This window comes from Pteronotus mesoamericanus, unplaced genomic scaffold (assembly GCF_021234165.1).
Source record: "Pteronotus mesoamericanus isolate MK-2021 breed Mesoamerican mustached bat unplaced genomic scaffold, CSHL_Meso_final scaffold_54, whole genome shotgun sequence".
Lineage (NCBI taxonomy): Eukaryota > Metazoa > Chordata > Mammalia > Chiroptera > Mormoopidae > Pteronotus > Pteronotus mesoamericanus.
The window spans coordinates 48,047,583-48,060,578 of NW_026555321.1; the positions used below are offsets into that span (position 1 = coordinate 48,047,583).

General features: G+C 37.8%; 1 protein-coding gene across 1 annotated transcript in view; it reads right to left on the reverse strand.

The window, feature by feature from the left end:
- ADAMTS9 (ADAM metallopeptidase with thrombospondin type 1 motif 9) overlaps positions 1–12,996 on the reverse strand; it is a 161,909-nt gene that overhangs the window by 79,986 nt on the left and 68,927 nt on the right. Inside the window, exons 19-23 of the mRNA XM_054595028.1 lie at positions 7,474–7,684; positions 6,858–7,022; positions 4,786–4,950; positions 1,823–1,942; positions 58–162 (exon numbers count right to left, since the gene is read on the reverse strand). Of these exons, the coding sequence (XP_054451003.1) occupies positions 58–162; positions 1,823–1,942; positions 4,786–4,950; positions 6,858–7,022; positions 7,474–7,684 (766 nt within the window). The remainder of the gene's footprint in view (positions 1–57; positions 163–1,822; positions 1,943–4,785; positions 4,951–6,857; positions 7,023–7,473; positions 7,685–12,996) is intronic.

The following is a 12,996-nucleotide window of genomic DNA, read 5'->3' on the forward strand; positions in this document are numbered from 1 at the left end:
TCAGAGAACATCTTCTTCCCCTTCCACCCCCTCAACTTCTACCATTCTATTCCTTACTGGAGTCCAAGACCCAAATCGCCACTGGGTTCTGGGTGCACTGTGTACATTTCTCCTTGCTTCTGGGACAGCTTGGGGAGGGTTACAGGATGGTACTTCGCAGTCCTAGATGGGAGAAGTGGGGAAAGCCAGTTACCTTTATGTCAATGCACACTTTCATGGTCATGGAATACAAAAATTTAAGAACTAAAAATTCTAAGACCTCAGGGATCTTTTCATACACGGAAGAATTGATTCATATGTTGCAGCTGTAGGCCTGCCCTCTTGTCCAGTGGATATTATAGAGCAGTTTAGACAGAAATGCATGTTTTTAATCTTTGAGTTGCTGAGTCCTTACTTCATGACTTCTCGGATGTGAGAGTTAATATTTCTCAGGCATTTATAATATGGTGGCTTGAAATGTCTCAATAAAGTAATAAAAATGAAGATGACACAACTCTTGAGTTATGTTTGGTTAATTGACCAGTGGTGACAACATGGACAACACTGCCGTCTTCATTTGCTTCATCCATAAACAACACATGCAGCAGACTAAGGGTGCTCAAGACAGAGGCAGTGTGTTGCCCAACTGAGCTTTGGACTGTGAGTTCTGGACAAAGTCTGGATTTAAATCCTGTCTTCAGCAATTGGCAAAGCTGGTGTATAAACCCAAGTCTTCTCTTTAAATAAATGATGCCAAAATCAAGGCCCACATAGTATAGTGTGCTGGTAAGTCATTATCAACTAGCTCTTTTGAGAAAAAAAGGCATGTGTTTGTGTAGATAGATACACATATATACATATATGCTTATTATAAATTTTATTGCTATAAAGAGTGTATAGCACACAACTTAGAAATAATAAAAAATATGTAATTCTTTTAAAATTTCGTACAGCCAATTGAGTGTCACAGAATAGTTTTGTTGATTTTTGCTGAGCTCTTAAATCTATGATTGTAAGTGCTGGACAAGTGTCATTCTGACATAAATACTACTTGATGTTTCGTTTACTTTTAAGAGCAAGGTGAAAGTGAAATAATAAATATGCACGTAAGAGCTTTATTCATTCACCAATGACATGAACGATTTCTTTGCAAACACTGGAAAAACACTTTCTTAATTTTTTGTGCTATTCACAATGTAACAGCTGCAGACATGACACTCTTGTAAGTTTAATTTTCATTATCAATATTTTCTCCATAACCTTCTTGTGTCTAACTAATCAACAAAACAATAAATAAAACCCTGAAATATATAGTACTTGCTGACATCTGTGCTGTAAAAACTCTTACCATAGCCAATGTGAAGCTACCAACTTGACATCAAGTTGGGAAGAGAGGTACAGTAGTTCACCATTATGTAGTATTTCCATCATAAAGACACACACATGTAAATAATCTTAAGGGCATAGATAATAGTAAAACGTAGGAACAAGCCAACAACAGCACACAGCTGCTTGAACATATATAACTCTGTTTGCTGTCCCTAACTGAAATCATTTAAAAGCACTAAGTTTAAGAAAACAAGATCAAACAATCAACATTTGCCATCTAATAAAAATCAGAATTAAACCTACATACATTTCAATGACCAGATAAGAAAACACTGGGACACCAAAATATTAGATTCAAAATATAACAAATAAATGATTCCAGAACAATTTAATCAATGGTTTTCTCTACCTACATACTTACCTGTAAAAAGACTTCAATTTTGACTGAACCTCTTGGGAGATTTAGCATCTCAGTGCACAAAGCCAACAACTGAGTTGAACAAAAAAGACTTACCTGGGTCTCAGTGGGCCTAGTTGCTGCATTGCAGACATCATCATCTACCTCTGACATGTAAGTCCTGACGATGCATTTCACTGTTCTGAACTGGTACCCCTGCCCACAAGTGACACTGCACTGGGGGAAAGAAATAAAACAAAAGCATACATAATTCAGCAAAATTTCTCTTTCCCTTACTTTTCACATGACATTCTATAAGAGAAAAAAAAAATTCTATCATTGCAGCCAAAAGGTAGGCACCCAAATAAATTAGTTAAAATTAGGCAATCCTGCTCTGTGCAAATTATACCGACCAATTATCACTCTAATATTTGAAATTATTTCTCCCTCCATTGGAATTATATTTGTAGGAGTTCAGTTTCTTAACTGTGAACCCATGGAATGAGGAGAGTACATTTCAATCATTTTTATATCTTCTACACTATAACTACCAGAACCATGAAAAATAGTAGTGTGGCTCCTCAGAAAATTAAATATAGAATTGCCAAATAACCCAACAATTCTACTTTTGAGTATATATCCAAAAGAATTAAAAGCAGAGTCTCAAAGAGATATTAATATACTCACATGTTCATAGCAGCATTATTCACAATAGCCAAAAGGTGAAAGCAACCTAAGTGGCCATCGACAGACAAATGCATAAACAAATACAGACAGCGGATTATTATTCAGCCTCAAAAATTTTAGGAAGAAAATTCTGATATCTGTTGCAACATGGATAAACCATGAGGGCATTATGCTAATTGAAATAATCCAGTCCCAACAGGACAAATACTGTACGCTCCTACTTCTAGATGTATCCAGAATAGTCAAATTCATAGAGACAGAAAGTAGAATGGTGGTTGCCAGGTCTTGAATAAGCATTTCTCCAAAGGAGATATGCAAATGGCCAATAAGCAAATGAAAAGATGGTCAACAAGTCCTTAGGGAAATACAAGTCAAAACCTTAGGCGGGTCATAGTTAAAAAGTAGGAAAATAGGGGGTGTTGGCAAGGATGTACATAAATTGGAACCTTTGTGTATTGCTGGTAGAAATGTAAAAGGTTGCAGGTTCTGTGGAAAGTTGTTTGGTAGTTAAACATAGAATGACCAAATGATCCATCAACAACTCTATTAGGTATATATAGAAAAGAACTGAAATTAAGTACTAGAAAGAACTCTCATATGTGAATATTCATAGCAGCACTATATACAGTAGGTAAGAGGTGTGAATAATCCAAATGTTCAATGGGAAATTACTCGATAAACAAATGTGCTATATCTATACAATGAACTATTACACGACCATATAAAAGAACAAAGAAAAGATGTATGCCACGATGTGGATGAACCTTAAAAACATTATGTTACATGAAAGATCCAAACACAAAAGGTCCCATATTGTATGATTCCATTTATACAAAATACTTAGAATAAGTAAATCCATGGAGGTAGAAGGCAGACTGGACTGCAGGGGCTAAAGGGAGACTGAATGGGAAATAACTGCTTAGTGAGTATTCTGGGGGGATGTTTTGGAACTAGGTAAAGGTGGTGGTTATATAAAACTATGAATGTATTAAACGACACTGACTGGTTCACTTTGAAATGGTTAATTTTGTACATGAGTTTTACTTCAAATAAAAAAACCCAAAATATAATCTTTATATTAGTTTTAAAAAGAAAGTCAAACCTATTAATACTAGTAATCTCTGTAGTATAGGGTTATGAGTATGTTTGGTTTTCTTCTTTTTGCTAAACATTTTGCAAAAATTTTCTTATGAACAGGCATTACTTTTAAACAATATTTTAAAACATAGTTTGTTGCCCTGAATTGCACATTCAGGTAAAGGAAGAACAAATCTCTGGCTAGGATTGGCCTGGTATGGACAGGGAGTAAAAAAAATAGATCCACCAGTTCTAAAGGATGATATATTCAAATCTTAAGGGTGACCCTTAGCTGTACATCTTTCCTCTTACTATTCCCTAGGAGTTAGGCAAATGGGGACAAAAAGGAGGCAAGATGTGAAGTGTATGTGGACTCTCCTTGTTTATGCAAGGTGATCAGACCTTTTGACTAGGGATGCTGTGCAATAGGGAGGATTTGGAAAAGTGTTAATGCTAATGACAAAAAGTGTCAAGGAGTAGTAATACAGCTGCTCCCATTATTGCGGTGTATTGGGAATGAAGGCACAAGCTAGATGACTGAAGTGGCTGAGGCTGTGAGTGGACAGGGTGGAGGAAGAGTCATTCTTCAAAATACTATGTAAGTGACTGCAGACAGCTGCTTTCTTTCTCTTGGGAACCCAGAGAGCTACTTAAACAGTACCAGGATGCGTTTGGTTTCTATATTGGGAAGCACTTAATTTCAAGAGTAGTGGCTTCTCTAATGCAAGCCCAAGGGAGACTTCCATGCTGTCCTTTAAGAATAGATCTAGTTAAGACTTAAAACCTACAGGCAAGGGGACTCAGAAGAGATTCTTGCAAGTGAGATAATTCTGCAACCTTTTATCTAATTAACCTGTTTGAAGAGTCTGACTTATTTGTGAGAGGTGAGCTTTGGAAACATTGGGAGCCAAAATGTCCCGCACAAACTCCAGTCCAGACCCTCCTGCCAAAGACACTGGCTCTGGATCCCATTTTCTATAACAGACACACAGGGGCAAACTAGAAGATAACATCAGATAGACTCGAGATTTGCTGTGAATTGTTTGAATGTTTGTGTCTCCATCTAGTTTTAACTAAGAGTGAAGACATGTGCATGGGTCTGTAAAGGGGATGATCAGCAGCAGGAAGACAAGTGGCAACCCCAGAAAGTGTGGTGAAATGGCTGCGGAGTTTCTCTTCCTTTGACACAGAGCCATGAAAGTATAGTGCAAGTTACAGACACAGAGGTGAAATCCCTGGTGCTGGAAAGCCCAGCTGTAAACCCTCTCCAGATAAAAAGGAAAGAATGTAGTTAAGAACTTTATCATTTGAAATACCTGTCCCCAGGGACCTGCCTGCCAGGACGCGCATTCCGGCTGCTGACAGGTCTGCATGGAGGCTGGCTTGGTCTCGAGGTCACAGGCTCTATCGTTTAATCGATCTTCACCGAATTGACACCAGACCTGACGGTGCTTGTGCCCTTTCCCACAGGTGACCAAGCACTGGAATGAAAGCACAGCCAGTCAAGCTCAGTTCTGGACAATGTGATCCGGGTCTTGGGATTGTTCATGGATTAGCAAGAGCAGGTATGCCCTTTTCTTACAGTAATTTCTCTCTCCCATAGAAATTTGTAAATACATTAAGGCTTGCTTCATTCATTCATTCATTCATTCACTCATTCATACTGTATTTATAGAGGCTCTGGGCCAGTTTCAAGCACAGAATAAACTCAACATAACACCATGATCTGAAATATTGAAGAACAGCAGTCATAGTTTTCTAGGATAAAGTGTAGGGAATTCATGAGTCAGACCAATCTGGGTTTTAATCCAGAGGTCATGTAACCTCTCTATACCTCAGTTTTCTTTTCTGTACCATGGGAACAATAGTGCCTACTGCAAACAATTGTGAAAATTAAATGAAAATGACTCTAAGTAAAGTGCTTACCACATGCTCATCTAATAAATGTTAAATATAGTCGTCATTATTGTCTATGCTCGTTTTTAGAAACTTGAAAAATATAGAAAAACAAAAAAGAGAAATCTATAGTGATCCAAAAATCCCACTACCCAGGGATAATTGTTAACATTTTGCTGTTTTCTTCCCAGTGTGTTTATCCATGGAATGCTGGATCATATTGAATATATAAGACAGTTTGATATTCCCAGCTTCTACTTTGTCAAGCATTCTTGCAAAAGTTTGTTACTTGATTTGAAATGATACTTTAGCTAATATTAGCTTCCTAAGAAAAACAAACACACTACCTTCTTTCATCTTTTTAAAAATAATATTAGAGTTTAAGCTAAGGCAGCTTGTTAACAAAGAATGAAAGCACTAAGTTTATTGTTAATTTGTCCAGGAATCAGACACTGTTAATCACATGCATAATTACTTGTGTACCATTAAATGGGCATTAATAGTGTCCTTTTAAGACTCACATTTTATTTGATGCTGAAAGTAAACAGTTACCCTGCATTTTCATGGATGAGATAAGAGCATGCACGCAGAAGCCATTAGCAGAAACACTTCCTTCCCCACGTTCCTGGCATTGCCCATAAAGGAAGAAACTTTAATTTTCCTTTCACTAGCTCTCCAGAAGGAAGGAAGAAGGAGTCAACTACTCAGTGAGAATCTCATGGGGCTATGTTAATAGTGATAATACTAGCAATGAAAGCAAGAAAGAGGCTTTAGCATCCTCTAGCTATCCTGGGGCCGCCTATGCTCAGTGATGAAGGGTTCACCTGGTGCTTCACAAGGCAAGGGGTGAGGAAGACATGAATCTCAAATACTCAGCTGGATCCTTTCCCTCTTCCAAGTTTCCACTAGCAACTGGATGGATAAGTCAGTTAAGTCACTTACTGAGGTCTAATTCTCCCATTTTATTTTTATTTTTATTATTTAAAATTTTTTAATTGTTGTTTAATTGTAGTTGTCCCCATTTTCCCCCCATTACTCTCCCCTGCCTTATCCATCCCCTGTCCCACATGCACTCCTTCCCCCGCCCCTTTGTCTTAATTCTCCTATTTTAAAGATGAGGAAGCGGGACACCTCATTATGTAGTTTAGATCTAAGCCAGTGCAGCTTTATAATTACTAAAGCCTTGATTTCTTTTGCAGTGACTTAGCTGGGGCTCAAAGAGGAGATGAGGTGAGGGACTGGAACTCCCAAGTCACCAACAAAAGCTGCTGTGGTTGGTGATCCAGCTAAAACCACTATGCCTCTGAAGTAGCAAGTGGAGAAGTCACATCCAGTATGACAGTAATGGAGTGAGCAAAGGATTAGAGTCACCATTTCTTCAACAGGAGGAGGGAGAAAAGCACAGCAGGTTTAAACTTGAACAGCCTTGGGGGGGACTCAGAATTAGAGTATCAAGGATGCCCTAGAGGAAGTAACAGCCCTCCCATCTCACCTCTGACCAGTCTCCCGATTTCCACTGTGGACAAGGTAGCTCATTGCACCTCTGAATAGTGACTTTGTCTTGATGTATGCATTTGCTATCCTCCAGGACATCATTTCGTGTGTTGACACAAATAGCCCTTCTCCTCTGAATTCCACCACCACAGCTTTCAGAACACTGAAAAGACAAAAAACTAAATAAAGTGGAGTTTCTCATTAAGCACACTCAAGATTCTGGCTCTACTGGCTTATCTCTGCCAGACCTTAGAAACAACCAACAAACCATCCTTGGTCGATTTTAGCTGTTATTTTGGGATTATCTGTTCATGTTATCAATTTACTTGCCAGATTTATAATGAAGTCAGTATTAGTAAATGGGCAAAAAACAAAATCGGAAATGGCCTATGGGGTATGGAAAAGGTTATTGATTGATTTGGCCTACCATTCCCAGTTTTCCACATGCCATGGCCATGTTAGGCATTACAAATTAATCCTGGTGCCCTTTTTCCATACTACTTGATGGGGCTTCTTAACACAGCCCTAATGAATGAATTAGTTGATTCATCGCCATCAACTAGTCAGACTTAGTATTCAAGAAGATGACTTCCTTTTAGAGCAAACCAACTTACTTCAGTCCAAGCAGAATAGCGCCAGCCTCCTGTGTTACATTCTCCTGAGCATTTTTCCTGGCTGCTTGGTTTGGGGTGACTGCTGCAAAAACTGTCATCAACCTTCTCGATCTTCCCATCTAGCCGGCTGTATTTGGCACAGAAGATGTCTAATGCGCGGTACCCTAAGCCACACTGGGCGCTACATTCGCTCCTGCTGGCGACATGCCACCTGTGCATAACAATGGGGAAAAACCAGGAGTTCTATTAAATGTCTTATCTATACTCAACTTGTGGAAGACTTGAGTTCATTGTTTTTCCTTAACTCAAATACCATGAAACTCGAAGTCACAGTCTGCTACTGAAATCGAATTCTAAACGAACATATCCCTATATTTTCCGTGGCTGTCAATGTCCATGGAAGTCATGGAGTGATAACTACAGCCTCTATTTTTGTAAAGATTTTCCTCTAATACAGTCAATCTAAAATTCAAGCAAGCAAAAAGAAAAAAGAAAACCCACTGGAATTCAACAGAGGAAAAAGAAACAATCTTATGTTTAAAAGGTCCATGCTCCACAGCATTTCATTTATCAGGCAGGCTGCTTCTAAGAGAGAACTACTGCTGGAAGCTATCATCAGGAAATCTTGTTTATGTAGGCCTATGCTAGAAAGTGCTCAGTGAACATCCTGTGAATTTATAAAGGAATGGATAATTTGGACTCTAAGTGTGAATTTCAGTGTGCAAAACTGTGAGTAAAGACCTTAAGTTCCTTGAAGACAAGGACCATAGTCTACAAAACTCAATTATACATTTTAAAAAAAAGGAGACTTTATTTTTTTTTTAGAGCAGTTTTGGGTCCATGCAAAAGTTGAGAGGACGGCACAGAGATTTCCCGTAACTCCCCTGCATCCCCAGTACACAAAGCCTCCCTCTATTGCCAGCATCCCCTACCAGAATGGCACAGTTGTTATAATGGACGAACCTGCATTGACACAATGTTATCACCCAAAGTCCATAGTTTACATTCAGGTTCACTTTTGGTGTTGTACATTCCATGGGTTTGGACAAATGTATAATATGTATTCATCACTATAATGTCATATAGAGTATTTTCACTGTCTTAAAAATCCTCTGTGCTCCACCTATTCATTCCTCACTCCTCCACAATTATACATTTTTAAAATTAGATTTGAATCTACAAATCTTTGTCACATAGAGTAACTTTTCATATATAGTACCCTATAATGAGCCTTTTTTGGCACACAGTAGAATGGGATAATAAATTGACTTGTTCTTTTAATGCCCAGGAATATGATCAGTGCTTATAATAAAAAAAAATGCTTAAACTGAATAGAATAGTCTAACTAAATAAACTTGAAATACATTGTATTGATTAAATCTAACAATCAAAGAGGATTACTTTCTTTATAGTGTTCATTTGGATTCACTCTTGACTGTTAATTCTGTATTGTTCAGAAATTCAGTTGTTTGGCAAACACTAACGCCCTAAGAATTCTTCCATCTACACCTGTCCCAGGAGAGGACTCAGGAAGAAAATGGGTGTACTGGACACATGCTTATCTTGCAAATCCTCACAAATGCTCAAAAGTAGGCCAGAGTTGACCTACTTTTACATTTGGCGTGTAAAGTGGGCTACCAAGATTTTCTGTTCAGGTGAAATCATGTTGGGGATTTTGCTCTAACCAGAACATGTTAAATGAGGGACAGTAAAACAATGCTATATCTATCCCATCCTGTCAAAGTTTAACCTGGTGAACCCCTACTTCCCTAAGGAAGTAAGGCAAAAATGTGGACCAGTTCAGCAGAGGCATCTGGAACTTGGGCCTGCCATTTGATTCTTGACTATCTTCTCTTTGCCTTCCTCACCATTTCCTTGTGGAAAGGTTGTTTTTCATCCTGAATAAGGAAGACAAGAGTCCTGCCCCACAAGAAAGCATCCCAGCAGCTCAGGCTGGAAAAGTATAGTAGAGTCTCCCTGATAGTCACACAATCCATGGAATTCGAGCAGAGAATCTGAAAAGTAGGAGAGGTCATAAAACTGTCTTGGGAAAGTTCTCAAAGTTAATATTTGCTTCATAGTCTCTCCCTGGAAGGTCATCTCAACGTCAGTGTTCTGAATTCATTCAGTTCATTCCATATAGTGATGATATTTTATTAGCATATTTCAGAAAAGCAAAGTGTTTGCTAATAAGTAGAGACAGAAAAAACGTGATGTCTCTGTGAGTGTGTGCAGCACTATGGCATTAAATAATTTTCGGAGCTACTGATTTAAGCAGGGTTCTACATGACAGAACTTCTCAGGGACTTCACAATGTTCATCAGCACTCTCACTGTCCACACAGGGGAGGAGACAGTCAGTAAGGCTTCTCCAACACACTGGTCCGCCATGGGTCGTCTCGTGGGACTAGGGTTCCACAAACATGCTTTGGGAAAAACTGTTTTAGACTTTGACCAATCAGTAATAATCCTCTCTCCAGTCTTTCAGTTTTGCACATAGCCACTTGGCAATAATTAGTGTAAATCACAATTATAGTAACTGTCAGGCAGACAGAAGACAGACAACACACCTTCTTTGGGCTCAGTTTGTATCTTTGTATGTTTTTCCATCAACAACTTTATTTTTCCAACAATCCATAAAATCCATTAAGATATGAGTTTGAATCATGACAAATAAAAACAATCTTTTATTTATTTTTAGACATAAATATGCACCTGTCTAGTTATTATGAGTCTTTATAAGGTAACCCTAAACTCCCCTTTCTTCCTTTTATTTTTTAATTCTTACTCATAAGCTGTTACTTGTACCAGGCATTTCTAACAAAAGACATGGCTACAATTCCTTTATCTTCTTTTCTTTAATCAGCTAGAGGTGCTACTATCATCAAAGTCCATTCCCTGAGCTGCTGTTTTCCTATGGTCTCAGTAGAGTCTAAGTATTTCTTTTTTAAGTTAAGTATAAAAAAAAGGTGACTTTCTCTGAATGGGAAATTTAGAATAGCAACTTTGACACTCCTACTATATGATGAAGTGAAAATATTTTAAGCCCTTGTTTTACCTAGGTATTGTGAAATGATTTTTTTAATAAAAGTTAGAGAATGAGTTATGGAATCAGAAAGTACTAGGTGTGAATGCAAGCTCTAGCATTTTTCAGCTATTGACCTTAGGTAGGCAACTTAACTTCACCAAGCTTCAGCATCCTCATCTGTGAAATGGGGGAAAATAGGATCCATTTCACAGGGCTACTAGGAAGATTATGAGGCAAGGCATGCACACATGCACAGTATTTTACATACCACTATGTAGCACCCACTCAAGAAAAGTAGCCATTATTATTATTATTATTATTATTATTATTTGGTGTTTTATTCTCCAGCTAAGTTCACATATCATATAACTCTGTATAAACCAATAATACAGTTTGAGGAGACATCCTGTTGAGATCTTCCACATAATTCTACATAAAAGTCTCATGGATTCAAGGTTACCTTTCAATGTATTCGCTTTCTAAAATTTGCTTTAATATTTGTTTTATATCTGAGAGCTTCCCATGCTAGAGAACTTTGGAGAACATTGGATTAGCCAGCACCATTACAAACTACGTTGTAGCTTATTGTGGAATCTGTTTGAAGTGAAAGGTTTTAGTTTCTTGAAGTGACAGTTCACATATTATCTCCATCTTCAAATTGTGGCTCCTTGGGTAAACTTAAGCAGAGTTCTCAAAGAATCTTTTCTTTTTATGGCCATGTTCCAGTACTCTAAATGCCTTGCACAAACTTGCCTCCCCGACAATTATAAAAGTATGCTTCGTGCTACAGGCAGGAGTCCCACAATATCTGCATTTGTCATTTGAAACTACCCTATCACTAGACTCTCCTGGTCTGATTCAGTCAGTGCAGAAATGAAAGAGAGGGGAGTCTAAGTAAGACAGAGAACAGGGATGGAGTAGAAAACTCCTGGGAGTTACTTCTTTTCACAAAGGAAGAAAAGTTACACAAAACGAGATCAATGAGTATCATTAATCATGCCTAAATTAAAAAGGAAAACAGCTTTCTCCAAGGTTTTATGAATTCAGGCTCAAGAGTCAGACAGAGCACATTCAAACCCTACCTCTTCACTCACTAGTTGTGCGATCTTGGACAATTTGCTTAACTTCTCCCAGCCTCTGTTTTCCTTATTTGTTAATTTAGGATAATAATAAAAATACGTATGTTATTGTGTTCTTTAATAGGTTATTAATAAGATAATTAATAGGACATTAATATAATATGATGTTAATTAATTAATAGGATAATATTTTATATACAAGAAGAGAACTATCTTATTAACATAAGACCATTAATAAGATAATATATAATTGCTAAAAATAGTCCTTAATTAGTGGTTGACTCTATTATTACTGGCAAAGTAGTTATCACTCTGAAAAATACAATTATTAATTATTAGTGTTATGATGTTTTCAGTGATAATTGATATAAGGCTAATTGTTAAAATGTCACCTTTTCCAGTTTATTGAGATTGTGCTTCAAGGACTCTACCCACCAATCCAATGTTTTCCCGTAAACTTTAGCAATTGATTCAGGTCAGCATTAACTAGCTAATTACTTTTCTGAAAAGACATTTAACTCTAATTTACCTCAATTGGCTGAAGCAACAGGTTTGTATGGATGTTACCTATAACAAGAATTAATACTGCCTAGTGTAAATGTCTGTCTTTTAACACCTTGGGTTTTTCTTTCTATAATGACCTCTATCTATGCTTCCCGATAAGCCATGAGCAAGCAGATTAGTGACGTTGAGTGGAGAGGAAGTGTAGTGGGGCGGAAAGAGCCAGGGCTTCAAAGTCAGAAATTCTGGATCAGGACTGGCAAAGATGTAACACCCATGCCTTGTCTCCCCATCCTATTCCCATGACAGACATAACTAATCGGTCACAGCAGTGCTCTTCTCTCTTATAACCTTGAGAATGCCTTACGATCTTCACCCCAGCACTACAGGCTGCCAATACCACATTATAGGATTTGGCATAGTGAGGTGGAACCTGAAAATGCTTAAGTATCCATCTTGCTTCTTATGAATGGTGAATCCTTAACAAATTCCCACACCATTCTACATTTATAATTTTTTTTCTGTAAAAGGAGAATAAAGCATCAATTCATTTTACCAGCATTTAACTGATATATAGACTATCCAATGCAACTCCCAGGCTATAAGCATGACACAGTCAACCTGGCAGGCAAATAGGAAAACCGAAGAATTCTGCACCCATCACTATTTCTTGCCTGAGATTTCAGGCTTCTGTTAAATACATAAGTGTTTGGGTATTTAGACATTTGTATACATATTTTCTTCTAGTTCCTTCTATGACTCTACCTTAGTGCACTGCAACTTTCATGTGCATGAGTTCTGCTGGGGGTGTATACTCTGGGTGACTACAAAACAGTACAGGTATTTTGAATAATAAAGTTACCCCTTTTCTGTTGACTTTCAAACTAAACTCTTGCAGACGATGTGACTCAGTCAT